At 44.8% G+C, this 19,162-nt stretch overlaps 1 protein-coding gene across 1 annotated transcript in view; it reads left to right on the top strand.

Annotated features, from left to right (window-relative positions):
* Window positions 1–19,162, top strand: part of cachd1 (cache domain containing 1) — a 134,027-nt gene that overhangs the window by 98,906 nt on the left and 15,959 nt on the right. Inside the window, 7 exon segments of the mRNA XM_083647765.1 lie at window positions 2,153–2,440; window positions 3,271–3,420; window positions 4,845–4,968; window positions 5,298–5,415; window positions 12,438–12,606; window positions 15,183–15,325; window positions 18,471–18,652. Coding sequence (XP_083503891.1) covers window positions 2,153–2,440; window positions 3,271–3,420; window positions 4,845–4,968; window positions 5,298–5,415; window positions 12,438–12,606; window positions 15,183–15,325; window positions 18,471–18,652 — 1,174 coding nt within the window.

The raw sequence follows: 19,162 nt of genomic DNA, 5'->3' as shown, positions 1-19,162 counted from the left end.
TTGGCAGCATCGTGTGTGTGTGTGTGTGTGTGTGTGTGTGTGTGCGCGTGTGTGTGCGCGTGTGTGTGTGTGTGTGTGTGCGTGTGCGTGTGCGTGTGTGTGTGTGTGTGTGTGTGCGTGTGCGTGTGCGCGTGTGCGTGTGTGTGTGTGTGTGTTGATGAGATGCTCCCCCCTGCCCCAGCAATAGTGTGTGTGTGGTGGCCTGTATAAACTAGTGTCCTTTGACTATTGTTATGGGCAGGGTCAATAGCTTGATCCATAACAATAAACAGGCTCATGTCTAGGGGTTTTAGCCATTACCAGTGTCACCATAACATGTAACTAACAGGCTGCTACTGTATATCAAATGAGAGACATTAGCTCACCTGGTCAGTTGTCTTGTTATATAGCCCAGTCTGTGTCTCGCGAGCAGCTCAGTCTGTTTGGGTTCGAGGGCTTCTCCGTTGCAGTACTCCCTCAGGCGTTCGTTTAAACATAATACTCACAGGGACAGGACAGGAAAACAAAGAGGACTCCACAAACAGATCAACTAGGATAGGCTATCCAGTATCCACTAACAAGCATGCTGTTGCGCCTGGGTGCCGCCATCTTGAAAAGGGGCAAAGAGACATGCTTTGTCATAGGCGCCCCCCTCACTAAGAGCCAACATTGATAGACAACTTTGATAGACAGCCATGAACAGAGAGCCAAAGTGAACGTCGCCTCCTGCCTTTCTCTGTGTACCAGCGTCTGAAAACATGGTGGTGAACGGAGACAGACGTTACTTTTTGATCCCGTGTAAATACAATCGGAACTTCCGATTGTATTTACACTTCCTGTTAGTCTCTCAAGCCAGACGATCTCTTCTGCATAAGGTGATTAAAGACAGAGTATTGTCATCTCCTTCCTTATAAAGACAGAGTGAGACTGAGTGCTCTCTCATTGGCCAAGTTGGATGGTGGTTTCTGTTGACACTTTGAATTGCTTGATGTGAAAGTGAACAGGCCCTCAGCCCTGGCAGCTACTCTCTCTCTCTCTCTCTCTCTCTCTCTCTCTCTCTCTGTCTGTCTTCATTTGACATTGCCACCCCTGAGCACATGGCTCCTCGTCTATCTCCCTGCATGGTGATGATCAACAGAGCAGAACCTTGGCATTAGATGGGGATTGGGGCAGTAATCCAGTCAGTGATTGGATGCTGGCAGACATCTCCCCCCTCTTATCCGTCCCAATAGGTCGTGTGGGATGCCAAATGTTCCAGGTGACAGCTGCATTGGCCCGGTCTCCTCGAAATGACCTCTGGGTCTGGAAAGCTAAAGTCGGGGCTGGTCCAGTGTGGAGCACGTCGCAGATACAGCTCAACTGTTCATTTAGTTAGCTCCGTGCTGAGGCTTTTAGGCATGTGTCGTGGTGATCTCTGGGCCTGACAGATGGCTCAGATTATTATATGAATCAAACTTCATGTCATGACGTAGTGTCACAAATCGGGCCTGCCTGCGTGCAGGAAATGTCCCGGGCTGTTTAGGGTTAGGCAACCAGTTCCCCCTCTGAAGTCACAATCACATTCATCTGGTCATTCAGCCTGACCCATGAGCCGAGGTCATGACGCCTCTCCTTAATGTTGTGAGGCACGCTTCTTCTTGCCACATTGACCATATGAACTGCATTATGCTTCGACGAGAGGTCACTTGGTACCAAAATACAACTGTTATTATGATGACATGAGATGTTCTGTGCTCGTTAGCAATGTTCTTTCCAGCTTTTTAATCAAATTGTGTTGTTTTTAAATAACTTCTTTTACAACCGTAGAAGGAAAAGAGAATGCTGGATTGTTTTTTATAATTTGAGTCATGTCATGTGCTCTTAATTTTTCTCTCTTTTTTCCCTCTCTTTCCTCTCACTCCCCCTCCCTTCTTTAATGTGCCTGATTACCCAGTTTTGTCCTTTTGCCAGAACATCATTAACAACTTGTTCTCTGCTTTAAATCAAATTCCCACAAATAAATTACATCACTCTCTCCCCCCCCCCCCCCCCTTCCTCTCTCTATCTCCTCCCCCCTTCCTCTCTCTCCCCCTTCCTCCCTCTATCTCCTCCCCCCTTCCTCTCTCTCCCTCCCTCTATCTCCTCCCCCCTTCCTCTCTCTCTTCCTCCCTCTATCTCCTCCCCCCTCCTCCAGAGGGAGTAACGGGTCTGAAGGAGCTGGCCTTCCTGCGGGACCTGGCCGAGCAGAACTCGGTGAAGTACGGCGTGGACCGCCTGTTGGGCAGAGAGCGCTCCTCTGCGGTAGCGTGGTCCGGGTCGGCAGGAGCGGCGGCCATGTTGCCCGTGGTGAAAGGCAGCATGATGGTTCTGAACCAGCTCAGCAACCTGGAGACCACGGTGGGCCGCTTCTACATCAACCTGCCCAACCGCATGATCGACCTGGCTCGCTTCAGCCTGCCCTACTCTGACCCCATGGGAGACGGTGGGTGGTCCGGAAAAGAACAACGTTATCCACCTTATTTCTAGCTGCCATGATGCCTATGGGTGCTTTCTTCCAGTGTAATAGACTGTTTTAACTTGACCAAAAAAAACTGTCTATGAGGGTTTTACAGCAGAGCCATTCTGGTCTACAGCCGTAAGGGTTAATATGTCACTTTTATAAGTTTAGAAAGAAATTTAGGCAGTCAAAGTAACCATTTAGATTACCCTTGTGTGCTCAGTTTATCAAAAATAATGGCTATTTAGGAATCTGGTTTTCGTTTTCAGCTTTATTTTATGCAGTAAATGTCATTCGCGTGCTGGGATAACATAATGCATTATGGGTAGTCGGCTACTGTGGCTAATGCTAGCGGCTAACGTTAGTTACTTTACATGGCAGTAAAACGCCACTGAATGACCAAATTGATTTAACTTTTAACCATTAACACTGTTTCCATACGGACCCCCAGCGTTGGTTAGTTGTTTATAACGTGCCTATATTTATAACGTTTATAACGTACTCCGGTTTCCGGTTTATAATTTGGGTCTGAATACAGCCAAGTATAACAAAGGAAATGGCAAGCTGCAACAATCAAGTCACGTTAAACCGGATCCTTGTACCCATAATTATTTTACAGTGGGGCATTCAAAAATAAGGTGGATAAGAGAAAAATAATTAGTTGAATGGAATGAAATTGAATTTAGATGCATTTTTATTTCATCTTATTTAGGTAAATGAACTTGATGAAAGGAGTTTGGCTGATCTGATGAATTAGCTGAGCTAACCTGATCTGTTGCCTAAGCTTGACTCGGATGCTCCTCGTTCCTCTCCAGGTTTCATCATGACCGTGAGCCGGCCGTGTTACTTTGGGAACCTGCTGCTGGGTGTGGTCGGGGTGGACGTCAACCTGGCCTACATCCTGGAGGACGTCACCTACTATCAAGACTCACTGGCCTCATACACCTTCCTCATCGATAACAAAGGTCAGTCACGTAGACTGTCACACACATCAAAACAGCCATACCACCATATAGTCTTTATCATGTCAAAAAAGCAGTAGGTCTGTCGTAGAAGGGGGGACAGTTGTGAAAATGACAACCCACAGGCTACTTACTTTGCCAACTCACCGTCCTGATCAGCACCACGGACAGCAGCAGCCGTAGTTATACGAGCTAATACGTTTTCAAACCTCAATAGCTTGATCTCTTAATGACGCCAATTTCGTTCCGATATATATTATATATATTATATATTGTCTATTGCTCAGTGTTCCATGTCACCCACAAAACAAATGATCATCAGGAAAAATAACGTGTTTGGCCTACAGGCCTCCAGAACCCTACAAGACATTGCTGCACCTCTTTAGAGTATGACTCTACATGGGTTCCTAGTAGCCACGAGCGACGATCCAGCTGGTTGGAAAAAGGATGTATATTCCTCCTACACATGGAATTACGCTCTATTTTGTCTGTCCCCGACTTCCTACACAGCTATTATCCCCATTAGGCTTAATTGACGTGTTCCAGGTAGCACTGGCATTTCTTTGGCACGTGCTTCTGTTGCGGGCCATGCCTCGCTGCCTCACCACAGCACAGGCTGCAGCACTCAATGTGTCCGCCGTTGGTTTGTCTTGGCCAGTGGAGGTGGTCTGGACTTAAAGCGCTGGTTCAGTACAGCAGGTCAGTTGTGTCCTGCGGGCTGGGAGAGCGGAGCCGCTGCTGGAAAGAGTTTGCCCTGGTGGTACGATGGTGGTATTACTACTTCCTCTACTACTACTACTGAGAAGTATTACTTCCTCTTCCATCATACTACTACTGAGAAGTATTTGCTGCAAAACTGTAACACTGCCCTTTGTGACACCATCCTTGTGCCATGGTACAGTAGCAAGATTATTGTCGTAAACTTTTATTATTGTGTTGTATGTTTTGTATTAAGGGCATGAATGGGTCATTCTATAGCTAAGACAGAAAGAAAGTACTAAAATACATTTAAAAAATAACATATTTTTTTTTACTCCCACTTATCTACGGCATTTTTTTATTATTATTATTTTTTAAACCATTACACCTACAATTTGCGACTATTTTTGCTGAGAAGTGAGTGGAGTTTTGTTCATCTGCTATGCCTTTCAATGAATCTCTTTTTCCTCCTCTGGAAAGTTTGTTATTGTAATAAATATGCCATCAAATTAGGGCTTATTACTGCACCGGGTGCTATGACTCCAATTAAAGTAATTACGGTAGCTGGCGTTCACGTAGGCTGCGGCCAATGAGAATTGAGCTAAACACACACAGCTCACTGGAGGCTGCTGAAGCCAGGTTTTGTAATATAGTTTTTGCTTTGAGATGTATAGGCAGCCAGTAACTGATGATGATGATGTTGTTGTTGTTGTCGTTTGTTTTCCCAGGTTACACCCTGATGCACCCCTCACTGACTCGGCCCTATCTGATGACAGAGCCTCCCCTGCACACAGACATCATCCACTACGAGAACATCCCGGGCTTCCCTGCTGTCCGGCAGAACATCCTCAGGTGAGGAAGTGGAGGGGGTGTTGTGTGCACGATGAAGATGAGACAAAGATGCACTTTATTTCGTTTTTATTTTGCACACATAAAAACAAAACGGATAAAAACATGCAAACGAGAAAGTAAAGTGCAGGTAGAGACGAGAAACCCTTCCAATAACGAGCCTAAAAGTTGGCTTGATTTTCACATGCCATGTAAAAGCAGAATTGCCTCTGGGTATATGTACATAATGTATATGTATTTATATGTACATATGTATTTTCCTCCGGGTATATGTACATATGTATATGTATTTTTGTGTTTTAGTGTTGTTTTAACGCTGTGTGTTTTTGCAGTCTTCCCTTGGGCAGCCAAGTCATCGCTGTGCCAGTCAATTCCTCTCTGTCCTGGCACAGCAACCGACTCCGAGACCCGAGCAAGGACGCCTACAACGTCAGCTACGCCTGGAAACTGGTATGTAATATATGGTAAACAGCTGAGGCTCTGGAAACTGGTATGTAGGTAAACAGCTGAGACTCTGGCCAATATATGACACATAGCCGCTTTGCTTCAAAGGGCTGGACCGTTGCCCACAGGCTGGCGTGCATTATGGCGTGCACGATCTACAGTACATGTACGTTAGGTCAGAGGTAAAAGTTGCAGTGTACTTGAGGACCAGTTCCCAAGTCTTTATCACCTGTACACATTTGCAGCAAACACACTGTATACTGTATCTTAAGATCCACATACAGCATAGTGTATCTTAAGATCCACACACACATCATAGTGTATCTTAAGATCCACACACACAGCATAGTGTATCTTAAGATCCACACACAGCATAGTGTATCTTAAGATCCACACACACAGCATAGTGTATCTTAAGATCCGACATCAGCTTTTCCTTTTGACCTGGTCAGGTTTGCATGTCAGAAACCTTCTAGCCCGCTACACAAGTTAAACTGCTGCATTTGTTGTGTTTAATCATCTGTTTGTGGTTTAAATGTTTCCTAAAGGAGAAAAGTCAGATATAAATAAGTGCATGCAGGAAGAGAATGAATAATGCAGTAGGATAGAAGATGTTGGTGCAGTGAATAATGCAGTAGGATAGAAGATGTTGGTGCAATGAATGATGCAGTAGGATAGAAGATGTTGGTGCAGTGAATAATGCAGTAGGATAGAAGATGTTGGTGCAGTGAATGATGCAGTAGCATAGAAGATGTTGGTACAGTGAATGATGCAGTAGGATAGAAGATGTTGGTGCAGTGAATGATGCAGTAGGATAGAAGATGTTGGTGCAGTGAATGATGCAGTAGGATAGAAGATGTTGGTGCAGTGAATGATGCAGTAGGATAGAAGATGTTGGTACAGTGAATGATGCAGTAGGATAGAAGATGTTGGTGCAGTGAATGATGCAGTAGCATAGAAGATGTTGGTACAGTGAATGATGCAGTAGGATAGAAGATGTTGGTGCAGTGAATGATGCAGTAGGATAGAAGATGTTGGTGCAGTGAATGATGCAGTAGGATAGAAGATGTTGGTGCAGTGAATAATGCAGTAGCATAGAAGATGTTGGTGCAGTGAATGATGCAGTAGCATAGAAGATGTTGGTGCAGTGAATGATGCAGTAGGATAGAAGATGTTGGTGCAGTGAATGATGCAGTAGGATAGAAGATGTTGTTGCAATGAATGATGCAGTAGGATAGAAGATGTTGGTGCAGTGAATAATGCAGTAGGATAGAAGATGTTGGTACAGTGAATAATGCAGTAGGATAGAAGATGTTGGTGCAGTGAATAATGCAGTAGGATAGAAGATGTTGGTGCAGTGAATAATGCAGTAGGATAGAAGATGTTGGTGCAGTGAATAATGCAGTAGGATAGAAGATGTTGGTGCAGTGAATAATGCAGTAGGATAGAAGATGTTGATGCAGTGAATAATGCAGTAGGATAGAAGATGTTGGTGCAGTGAATAATGCAGTAGGATAGAAGATGTTGGTGCAGTGAATGATGCAGTAGGATAGAAGATGTTGTTGCAATGAATGATGCAGTAGGATAGAAGATGTTGGTGCAGTGAATAATGCAGTAGGATAGAAGATGTTGGTGCAGTGAATGATGCAGTAGCATAGAAGATGTTGGTACAGTGAATGATGCAGTAGGATAGAAGATGTTGGTGCAGTGAATGATGCAGTAGGATAGAAGATGTTGGTGCAGTGAATGATGCAGTAGGATAGAAGATGTTGGTGCAGTGAATAATGCAGTAGCATAGAAGATGTTGGTGCAGTGAATGATGCAGTAGCATAGAAGATGTTGGTGCAGTGAATGATGCAGTAGGATAGAAGATGTTGGTGCAGTGAATGATGCAGTAGGATAGAAGATGTTGTTGCAATGAATGATGCAGTAGGATAGAAGATGTTGGTGCAGTGAATAATGCAGTAGGATAGAAGATGTTGGTACAGTGAATAATGCAGTAGGATAGAAGATGTTGGTGCAGTGAATAATGCAGTAGGATAGAAGATGTTGGTGCAGTGAATAATGCAGTAGGATAGAAGATGTTGGTGCAGTGAATAATGCAGTAGGATAGAAGATGTTGGTGCAGTGAATAATGCAGTAGGATAGAAGATGTTGATGCAGTGAATAATGCAGTAGGATAGAAGATGTTGGTGCAGTGAATAATGCAGTAGCATAGAAGATGTTGGTGCAGTGAATAATGCAGTAGGATAGAAGATGTTGGTTCAGTGAATGATGCAGTAGGATAGAAGATGTTGGTACAGTGAATAATGCAGTAGGATAGAAGATGTTGGTGCAGTGAATGATGCAGTAGGATAGAAGATGTTGGTGCAGTGAATAATGCAGTAGGATAGAAGATGTTGGTGCAGTGAATGATGCAGTAGGATAGAAGATGTTGTTGCAATGAATGATGCAGTAGGATAGAAGATGTTGGTGCAGTGAATAATGCAGTAGGATAGAAGATGTTGGTGCAGTGAATAATGCAGTAGGATAGAAGATGTTGATGCAGTGAATAATGCAGTAGGATAGAAGATGTTGGTGCAGTGAATGATGCAGTAGGATAGAAGATGTTGGTGCAGTGAATAATGCAGTAGGATAGAAGATGTTGGTGCAGTGAATAATGCAGTAGGATAGAAGATGTTGTTGCAGTGAATGATGCAGTAGGATAGAAGATGTTGTTGCAGTGAATAATGCAGTAGGATAGAAGATGTTGGTGCAGTGAATAATGCAGTAGGATAGAAGATGTTGGTGCAGTGAATAATGCAGTAGGATAGAAGATGTTGGTGCAGTGAATGATGCAGTAGGATAGAAGATGTTGGTGCAGTGAATAATGCAGTAGGATAGAAGATGTTGGTGCAGTGAATAATGCAGTAGGATAGAAGATGTTGTTGCAATGAATGATGCAGTAGGATAGAAGATGTTGGTGCAGTGAATAATGCAGTAGGATAGAAGATGTTGTTGCAATGAATGATGCAGTAGGATAGAAGATGTTGGTGCAGTGAATAATGCAGTAGGATAGAAGATGTTGGTGCAGTGAATAATGCAGTAGGATAGAAGATGTTGGTGCAGTGAATAATGCAGTAGGATAGAAGATGTTGATGCAGTGAATAATGCAGTAGGATAGAAGATGTTGGTGCAGTGAATAATGCAGTAGGATAGAAGATGTTGGTGCAGTGAATGATGCAGTAGGATAGAAGATGTTGTTGCAATGAATGATGCAGTAGGATAGAAGATGTTGGTGCAGTGAATAATGCAGTAGGATAGAAGATGTTGATGCAGTAGGATAGAAGATGTTGGTGCAGTGAATGATGCAGTAGGATAGAAGATGTTGGTGCAGTGAATAATGCAGTAGGATAGAAGATGTTGGTGCAGTGAATAATGCAGTAGGATAGAAGATGTTGGTGCAGTGAATAATGCAGTAGGATAGAAGATGTTGGTGCAGTGAATAATGCAGTAGGATAGAAGATGTTGGTGCAGTGAATAATGCAGTAGGATAGAAGATGTTGTTGCAATGAATGATGCAGTAGGATAGAAGATGTTGGTGCAGTGAATAATGCAGTAGGATAGAAGATGTTGGTGCAGTGAATAATGCAGTAGGATAGAAGATGTTGTTGCAATGAATGATGCAGTAGGATAGAAGATGTTGGTGCAGTGAATGATGCAGTAGGATAGAAGATGTTGGTGCAGTGAATAATGCAGTAGGATAGAAGATGTTGGTGCAGTGAATAATGCAGTAGGATAGAAGATGTTGGTTCAGTGAATGATGCAGTAGGATAGAAGATGTTGGTGCAGTGAATAATGCAGTAGCATAGAAGATGTTGGTGCAGTGAATAATGCAGTAGGATAGAAGATGTTGGTGCAGTGAATAATGCAGTAGGATAGAAGATGTTGGTGCAGTGAATAATGCAGTAGGATAGAAGATGTTGGTTCAGTGAATGATGCAGTAGGATAGAAGATGTTGGTGCAGTGAATAATGCAGTAGCATAGAAGATGTTGGTGCAGTGAATAATGCAGTAGGATAGAAGATGTTGGTGATGTCAGTGAATAATGCAGTAGGATAGAAGATGTTGGTGATGTCAGTGAATGATGCAGTAGGATAGAAGATGTTGGTGCCAGACAGTGAATGCTTAGTTAGGTCTGCTATCAAAACAGGCGAAGGAGGAAATGAGAAACTGGGAATTGCTCCTACATCATTTGTCACATGGATGCTAATAGACTGGAGCAGATGGGAGCAGAAAGATTGTAGAAGCACAACAAGCATGGCCTGGACCATGCCCATCTACACTCTTCTTCTCTCTTCTCTCTCCTCTGTCATACAGCTATCTACACTCTTCTTCTCTGTCATACAGCTATCTACACTCTTCTTCTCTGTCATACAGCTATCTACACTCTTCTTCTCTGTCATACAGCTATCTACACTCTTCTTCTCTGTCATACAGCTATCTACACTCTTCTTCTCTGTCATACAGCTATCTACACTCTTCTTCTCTGTCATACAGCTATCTACACTCTTCTCCTCTCTCCTCTGTCATACAGCTATCTACACTCTTCTTCTCTCTCCTCTGTCATACAGCTATCTACACTCTTCTTCTCTCTCCTCTGTCATACAGCTGTCTACACTCTTCTTCTCTCTTCTCTGTCATACAGCTATCTACACTCTTCTTCTCTGTCATACAGCTATCTACACTCTTCTTCTCTCTTCTTCTCTGTCATACATCTATCTACGCTCTTCTTCTCTCCTTCTCTGTCATACATCTATCTACACTCTTCTTCTCTGTCATACATCTATCTACACTCCTCTTCTCTGTCATACAGCTATCTACACTCTTCTTCTCTCTCCTTCTCTGTCATACATCTATCTACACTCTTCTTCTCTCCTTCTCTATACAGCTATCTACACTCTTCTTCTCTGTCATACAGCTATCTACACTCTTCTTCTCTCTTCTCTCTCCTTCTCTGTCATACATCTATCTACACTCTTCTTCTCTCCTTCTCTGTCATACAGCTATCTACACTCTTCTTCTCTGTCATACATCTATCTACACTCTTCTTCTCTCTTCGCTCTCCTTCTCTGTCATACATCTATCTACACTCTTCTTCTCTCCTTCTCTCTCATACAGCTATCTACATTCTTCTTCTCTCTTCTCTGTCATACAGCTATCTACACTCTTCTTCTCTCTCATACAGCTATCTACACTCTTCTTCTCTCTCTTTCTCTGTCATACATCTATCTACACTGTTCTTCTCTCCTTCTCTGTCATAGCTATCTACACTCTCCTTCTCTGTCATACAGCTATCTACACTCTTCTTCTCTCCTTCTCTGTCATACAGCTATCTTCTCTCTCCTTCTCTGTCATACAGCTATCTACACTCTTCTTCTCTGTCATACAGCTATCTACACTCTTCTCCTCTCTTCTCTCTCCTTCTCTGTCATACAGCTATCTACACTCTTCTCCTCTCTTCTCTCTCCTTCTCTGTCATACAGCTGAGCTGTCTAACTGTCTATCCCCAGAATCTGCTTTTCCTCCCAGGCGCAGAAGTGTCATGTTTTTGGAAGAAATGGCAGCAGGACAGCAATAACATCACGCCATATTTAGGCTTTTTGCTTTTTGACATTTCGATTTTTTTGTCAGGATTCTAAATATCACACTTAATTTAGGCATTTCATTTTTGGCATTTTTTTTTTTTTAAAGCTTTTGACATTTTGTTATTTAACAGTGGCGCTAGAGTTCAAACACGTCACCTTTGCCATGCCTTTGGTGGCTGCTTCTTTCTAAAAACAAAATGTGGATTTTCCAGAGTCCGAAAATGGTGAGCTGACCTAGAAAGCATCAAAGTCAGGAAGAGTTTCTTGCCTTTCTCACGCCGTTCTGTCCCTTTTAATAATGTCAATAAGACCTATTTATGAAAATCTCATTTTGTCAAATTTTTGCTCCTCAGCAAAAGTAAAGAAATGTGTGTTGATGTTAAAATTAGCATTTTGTGTTGATTTTCTCCAATTTTGGAGATCTTGAGTTATGAGTTATGGGAATAGCGCGCGCGTCCTGAGCCTATATTATAGCATTTGGGAGCAAGCTCGCCCAAAGAGTTAGATTTGGGTGAGAGAGAGCAGCAGGCTGCAGCCATGTCTCAGAGCAGGGGAGAGAGAGCAGCAGGCTGCAGCCATGTCTCAGAGCAGGGGAGCACTCCTGGGGCCCATAAAACACGGGCTGTGACGGCTGACACTAAACACTGGAAAAGAGGGCAGAGACAGCAGGGGAGTGTGTGTAATGTCACCGTCTCTGTGGCCCCAGAGTTCCTACAAAGAATGTGGGAGTCGAGTCTATGAACTACATCAACACCCAATATTTTATTCAGCGGCTCTCTCTGCTCACCAAAAGTAATCAGTGATATAAATCAGAGGAACTTCCTGGGGGACGAAAGCATCGTTAGTGGGACATTTTCGCTGTACCGGCTCCATGGTCAGTGCTTCTATGCGGTCGCTGTTGACGAGAGCACAACTCTGCAGCATTGTGAAATGTTTTTGCTTGCGCTCATAACATTTACTATTATAGACATCAATGCATTAAGTTGGGGGTCACAGCGGTTTTCCCAAATCAATATTCTGAAAAAAAGGAACTCAACCCTGTTCTGAAATCCTTATTTCTGTGAAACTCTCACTTATCCTTTCCCTCTTTCTAGGCCCCCTCACAACACTGTATGTACAACACTGTATCAGTCTGTCTCTAAAGCGTAACCTGAGCGCCCCCTGCTGTCTGTCTCTAAAGCGGAACCTGAGCGCCCCCTGCTGTCTGTCTCTACAGCGTAACCTGAGCGCCCCCTGCTGTCTGTCTCTACAGCGGGACCCGAGCGCCCCCTGCTGTCTGTCTCTACAGCGGAACCCGAGCGCCCCCTGCTGTCTGTCTCTACAGCGGAACCGGAGCGCCCCCTGCTGTCTGTCTCTACAGCGTAACCTGAGCGTAACCCTCCTCCCCTGTCTGCTCCTCTAGGTGCAGGACACGTCCTTCATCCTGTGCATTGTGTACGTGCAGCCGGAGATCCCCGTGAAGCATCTGAAGAACCTGAACACGGCTCCCAGCTCCAAGCTGCTCTACCACCGCTTAGACCTGCTGGGCCAGCCCAGCTCCTGCCTGCACTTCAAACAGCTGGCCACCGTCGGTAAGAACAGAACGCTCTTATTTCTGACTGTTAGTCTTGTTTTGCTTGGACTTAGCCTAGTAAACCATTCTGATCACATGACCTTTGCCTGGTAAACCATCCTGATCACATGACCTCACATTTTGTTCAGTTTGGTTCTGCGGATCAGTCTGGCCTCCAGCCCGCCCCCAGCGATTTCCCGAAATGACAAAGTGCACGGACCAATCAGCGACCTGCCTCGTAGTTGACAATGCAACCGGCCGATCCGCTGGCAAAACGGTAATGGCGGCTCCCGAAGCAATGGGCGGTAATGTTAACATTAGTAGGGTAAACAGCCATAAATGCAGTTATTGCAGAAATAGACTCAATAACAACAATTAAACAAGAACAAAAGTATGCACCAGCGGAGTTTCTCTGCGGATAATACGTTTTCACCATTCTTCCGAGTGGATTTAGATTGGATTTGGTGGCGCTGATTGGCTGAAGGAGTTGTCTGTCAAGGCACGTACTCCCACCCACTGAAATTGCTGTGGGCGGCTTAGAGGCCAGACTGATGCACAGAACGAAACAGAATGTGAGGTCACGTGATCAGTATGGTTTACCAGGCTAAGGTCATGTGATCAGTATGGTTTACCAGGCTAAGGTCATGTGATCAGGATGGTTTACCAGGCTAAGGTCATGTGATCAGTATGGTTTACCAGGCTAAGGTCATGTGATCAGTATGGTTTACCAGCCTAAGGTCATGTGATCAGGATGGTTTACCAGGCTAAGGTCATGTGATCAGGATGGTTTACCAGGCTAAGGTCATGTGATCAGGATGGTTTACCAGGCTAAGGTCATGTGATCAGTATGGTTTACCAGGCTAAGGTCATGTGATCAGTATGGTTTACCAGCCTAAGGTCATGTGATCAGGATGGTTTACCAGGCTAAGGTCATGTGATCAGGATGGTTTACCAGGCTAAGGTCATGTGATCAGGATGGTTTACCAGCCTAAGGTCATGTGATCAGAATGGTTTACCAGGATAAGGTCATGTGATCAGGATGGTTTACCAGCCTAAGGTCATGTGATCAGTATGGTTTACCAGGCTAAGGTCATGTGATCAGGATGGTTTACCAGCCTAAGGTCATGTGATCAGTATGGTTTACCAGGCTAAGGTCATGTGATCAGTATGGTTTACCAGGCTAAGGTCATGTGATCAGGATGGTTTACCAGCCTAAGGTCATGTGATCAGGATGGTTTACCAGCCTAAGGTCATGTGATCAGTATGGTTTACCAGGCTAAGGTCATGTGATCAGTATGGTTTACCAGCCTAAGGTCATGTGATCAGGATGGTTTTACCAGGCTAAGGTCATGTGATCAGTATGGTTTTACCAGGCTAAGGTCATGTGATCAGGATGGTTTACCAGCCTAAGGTCATGTGATCAGTATGGTTTACCAGCCTAAGGTCATGTGATCAGGATGGTTTACCAGCCTAAGGTCATGTGATCAGTATGGTTTACCAGCCTAAGGTCATGTGATCAGTATGGTTTACCAGCCTAAGGTCATGTGATCAGTATGGTTTTACCAGGCTAAGGTCATGTGATCAGTATGGTTTACCAGGCTAAGGTCATGTGATCAGTATGGTTTACCAGCCTAAGGTCATGTGATCAGGATGGTTTTACCAGCCTAAGGTCATGTGATCAGTATGGTTTACCAGGCTAAGGTCATGTGATCAGTGTGGTTTACCAGGCTAAGGTCATGTGATCAGTATGGTTTACCAGGCTAAGGTCATGTGATCAGTGTGGTTTACCAGCCTAAGGTCATGTGATCAGTATGGTTTTACCAGGCTAAGGTCATGTGATCAGTATGGTTTTACCAGGCTAAGGTCATGTGATCAGTATGGTTTACCAGGCTAAGGTCATGTGATCAGTATGGTTTACCAGCCTAAGGTCATGTGATCAGGATGGTTTTACCAGGCTAAGGTCATGTGATCAGTATGGTTTACCAGGCTAAGGTCATGTGATCAGTGTGGTTTACCAGGCTAAGGTCATGTGATCAGTATGGTTTACCAGGCTAAGGTCATGTGATCAGTATGGTTTACCAGGCTAAGGTCATGTGATCAGTATGGTTTACCAGGCTAAGGTCATGTGATCAGTATGGTTTACCAGGCTAAGGTCATGTGATTAGTGTGGTTTACCAGGCTAAGGTCATGTGATTAGTGTGGTTTACCAGGCTAAGGTCATGTGATCAGGATGGTTTACCAGGCTAAGGTCATGTGATCAGTATGGTTTACCAGCCTAAGGTCATGTGATCAGTATGGTTTACCAGGCTAAGGTCATGTGATCAGTATGGTTTACCAGGCTAAGGTCATGTGATCAGTATGGTTTACCAGGCTAAGGTCATGTGATCAGGATGGTTTTACCAGGCTAAGGTCATGTGATCAGAATGGTTTACCAGGCTAATTTTGACTAACTTATTGGTCAAAATTCCACACCACTGTTGGCAGACGACATTCCTCTCTTATCTGAAGGCAGCTGTAAATTGTGATCAGTTTTCTCATCAGTATTGGCACATTCACATCTCACTGGCTCTCGTTCCCCTGGTGTTTGCTCCTCAGAGTCTCCCACAGTGATGCTGGCAGCTGGTAGTTTCTCCTCTCCCTACGAGCACCTCAGTCAGCCAGAAACTAAGCGTATGGTGGAGCACTACACGGCCTACCTGAGCGATAACACCAGGCTCATAGCCAACCCAGGCCTCAAGGTACGCAAACCACACGTGCACACGCACGGCGACACACACACACACACACACACACACACACACACACACACACACACACGCACGGCGACACACACACGCACGCACACGCACGCAAACACACATGCACGCAACACACACACACACACACACACACACTATAGGTAACCCCAGTCTGAAGGTACACACACTCAAACACACACTGCACATTGTCTACCTGACAAACGTGTGGCTCGCAGCCAGACCCCCGGCGTCCGCTTACACATATGGTGCGAACTGCGCAGGCATGCATGCAAATACACATTCTCTTAAGATACACACACACACACACACACACACACACACACACACACACCCACCCACACAGAGTTAGTACAGGACAGTTCCTTGGGTCCTTTTCATATCCAGTTAGAACTGGTGTTGCGTACTTTTTCTCTTGTCTTGGGTAAAGCAATGACATCACCACTCTTTGGGACTGCATATATTACGCTAATATCCACATATTTCCCACCCAAATGAAGTTCTGCCTCTTTAAGAAGGGGAGAAAGCCCCATGTGGTTTTGGCAGTCTGTGTGCATTCCTGTCCCCCTGTCTCTCCCTCTCTCTCCATGTCTGTTTGTGGTCAGGGGGGGTAGGGGGGTAAAATTTGAACCTTAAAGGGACAGCTCACCCTAAAGTCCAAAATACATATATCCCCTCTCACCTGTAGTGCTATTTATCCATCTATATCGTTTTGTGTTAGTTGCCTGAGTTTTGGAGATATCGGCCGCAGAGTGTCTGCCTTCTCTCCAATACAATGGAACTGGATGGCACTCGGCTTGTGGTGCTCAAAGTGCCAAAGAAATACATTTGTAAACCGGGTCATGATTTCTGGAAAAAGACGATACTGTCGAGTTTTTCCAAATGTATTTCTTTGGCACTTTAAGCACCACAAGCCGAGTGCCATCCAGTTCCATTGTATTGGAGAGAAGGCAGAAACTCTGCGGACGATATCTCCAAAACTCAGGCAACTACCGTAAATTCCGGACTATAAGCCGCGGCTTTTTTCCCGTTTTTTGGCCCCTGCGGCTTATATAACGGTGCGTCTTATCTATGGATTTTTTCAGGAAAAAAAAAAAAAAAAAAAAAAAATCTCTCTTTTTTAGCACTCTTTCTAACTATAAATCCACTTCTGTTTTAATTTCCTCTCTTGCCCTCTTTTCACCACACCGCGGACACTGTGTGCACTGTAAAAATAAACAACGGTGGTGTTGTGTTATGTTGTTTTGTTGAAATGTTGTAATACGGTAAATGGGAGCTTCCTCAAACAGCCATCTCTTCCCGACAATCCCCTCTGTGCGTGACCACTTACATATGGTAATTACGGTAAGCAAACGGCCACTCGGGCAACAACTCCCTCCCCCGACTACCAGGAGAAAATCACAAACTTCGGCGAATTCACACAAAGGAAGATCAAGGAATATTCACAACAAGACGAGCAGTAGAAGCAACACTCTCACTTACCATGGGGAAGGTACGCAGAAATTCACACGAGGCAGCTTTCAAGTTGAAAGCAGTCAATCTCGCATTAAAAGAGAGCAGCCGCCGATCAAACAGAGCAGCCGCGCATAACCTGGGCAAAAGGGACTGTCCGTCCGGGGGAGAACTACTGAACAACTCCCTCCCGACTATCAGGAGAAAATCACAAACTTCGGCGAATTCACACAAAGGAAGATCACGGAATATTATAGGAGTGTGAAAACATCCACAATTACCAACGGGTTCCAAAACGCTGGACTGCTGCGGGATGAAGAGGATGACGCCACGGGGACTGCCCCCTAGTCCGATACCTCACGAGTCCGATACCTCACGAGTCCGACACCTCATGGTTTTGGGTTAGGGTCTGGGGGAGGTTAGGTTTAGGCGTGGGGGTGGGAGAGGTTAGGTTTTGGGTTAGGGTCTGGGGGATGTTAGGTTTAGGCGTGGGGGTGGGAGAGGTTAGGTTTTGGGTTAGGGTCTGGGGGAAGTTAGCCTCTTTTTTCGGACTCGTGAGGTGTCGGACTCGTGAGGTATCGGACTCGTGCCATGGCACCTGAAGGAGAGAGGAGAGTGGTTGACGAAGCCACCCTGAACCTGTTCGTTTCCGACACTGAAGATGAGGACTTTGGTGGTTTCAGTACGCAGGAAGAAGAGGAAGACGAGGATTAGTGACTTGACTTCTCTGGTTACAGGTTTGCTGCACATATACGGTAGCCTATTGTTGTGTGATTTTGTCTGGGGATTAGTGACCTGACTTTTGTTTTGTTTTGTTGAAATGTTAATAAATGGGAGCTTCCCCAAACAGCGATCTCTTTCCCGACATTCCTCTCTGTGCACGAACCCTTTCATATGGTAATTAAACATCAAAACACCCGCGGCTTATAGTCCGGTGCGGCTTATAGAAGAAAAAAATAGTCAATTTTGGTCCCGCGGCTTATACACCGGTGCGTCTTATAGTCCGGAATTTACGGTAACACAAAACGACATAGATGGATAAATAGCAGTACAGGTGAGAGGGAAAATATGTATTTTGGATTTTAGGGTGAGCTGTCCCTTTAAGCCCCAATTCCAGCTCTGATTCCCAGGCTAGTCTTAAGGCCCCCTCCCGTGACCTCATCACCCCTTTCCAACTTCTAAGTGTCTATGAAAGTGGCACAGGGATGTGATTTTTCAGGGTGTTTTTTTTTTCTTTCAGGACTTTTTGGGACATACCATTCATGCCTAAATAGGGGTTTCTTGTTTTTGCCTTGATAGGATGTATCAATGATATAATGAGCTTTAAGTGTCCATCAGGGGAGCTACGGGAGTAGATGCAACACTGTGCCTGTTTGAACAAGAGTCTCTCCTTATTTCTATTTTGCTTCCATTTGCCCTGAATTGCTCTCCTGAAGTGTAGAAACGTTCCAAAGTATTTATGGGACTTTTGAGTGTCACCTGTAATAGAAAATCCATACATCATAAGCAATCAATCAATAATTTTACTATAACACACCCTAAATTAATCCCCATTTGTTTCCTTCTTTTTTTTGTATCTACTCCTTCAACAATCCCTCTCTCCCTCCCTTGGTGTCCCCCTCCGTCCCCCTCTCTGTCCCCCTCTCCGTCCCTCTCCGTCCCGTCCCCTCTGCAGTCCTCTGTCAGGAACGAGGTTATGGCGACCAGTCACGTCACGGATGAGTGGATGACACTAATGGAAATGAGTAGCCTCAACTGCTACATTGTGCGCCGTTACATAGCAACGCCCAATGGGGTGCTCCGGATTTACCCGGGCTCGCTGATGGACAAAGCCTTCGACCCGACCCGCAGACAATGGTGCGGTTTACTTTGGAGGGTGTGAAGGAAGGGGTGTGTGTGTGTGTGTGTGTGTGTGTGTGTGTGTGCGTGCGTGTGTGTGCGTGTGTGCGCGCGCGGGTGAGGGCGAGTGTGTGTGTGTGTGTGTGTGTGTGTGCGCGCGCGGGTGAGGGCGAGGGCGAGTGTGTGTGTGTGTGTGTGTGTGTGTGTGTGTGTGTGTGTGTGTGTGCGTGCATGCATGTGTGCCAGTCTATGTGCAGGTTTGTCTTTGTACAGTACTTTAAGATAGTTCCCAGCGCTTATGGAGTGCTGGAGCTTAGTCCTGTATTTTATTTTTCATTTCGTCTCTTACTAAATTGAAAGTGAATTGTAAAGAACTGTTACTTTGCCAATGGAATATTTCTGTAGAAATGCCTTGCCACATTTATTTTTCTTCATCGTTTGCTCTCAAATTAAATGATTCACTTTGACCATAAGCCACAATTTCCCCCCTAATGTTTCTAAAGTCATGCCCACATTTTATTCCTCTGT

Source organism: Poromitra crassiceps, assembly GCF_964638095.1.
Source record: "Poromitra crassiceps genome assembly, chromosome: 12".
Classification (NCBI taxonomy): domain Eukaryota; kingdom Metazoa; phylum Chordata; class Actinopteri; order Beryciformes; family Melamphaidae; genus Poromitra; species Poromitra crassiceps.
The sequence above is the reverse complement of the archived record's forward strand: the minus strand, read 5'-3'. Positions and strand labels throughout refer to the sequence as shown.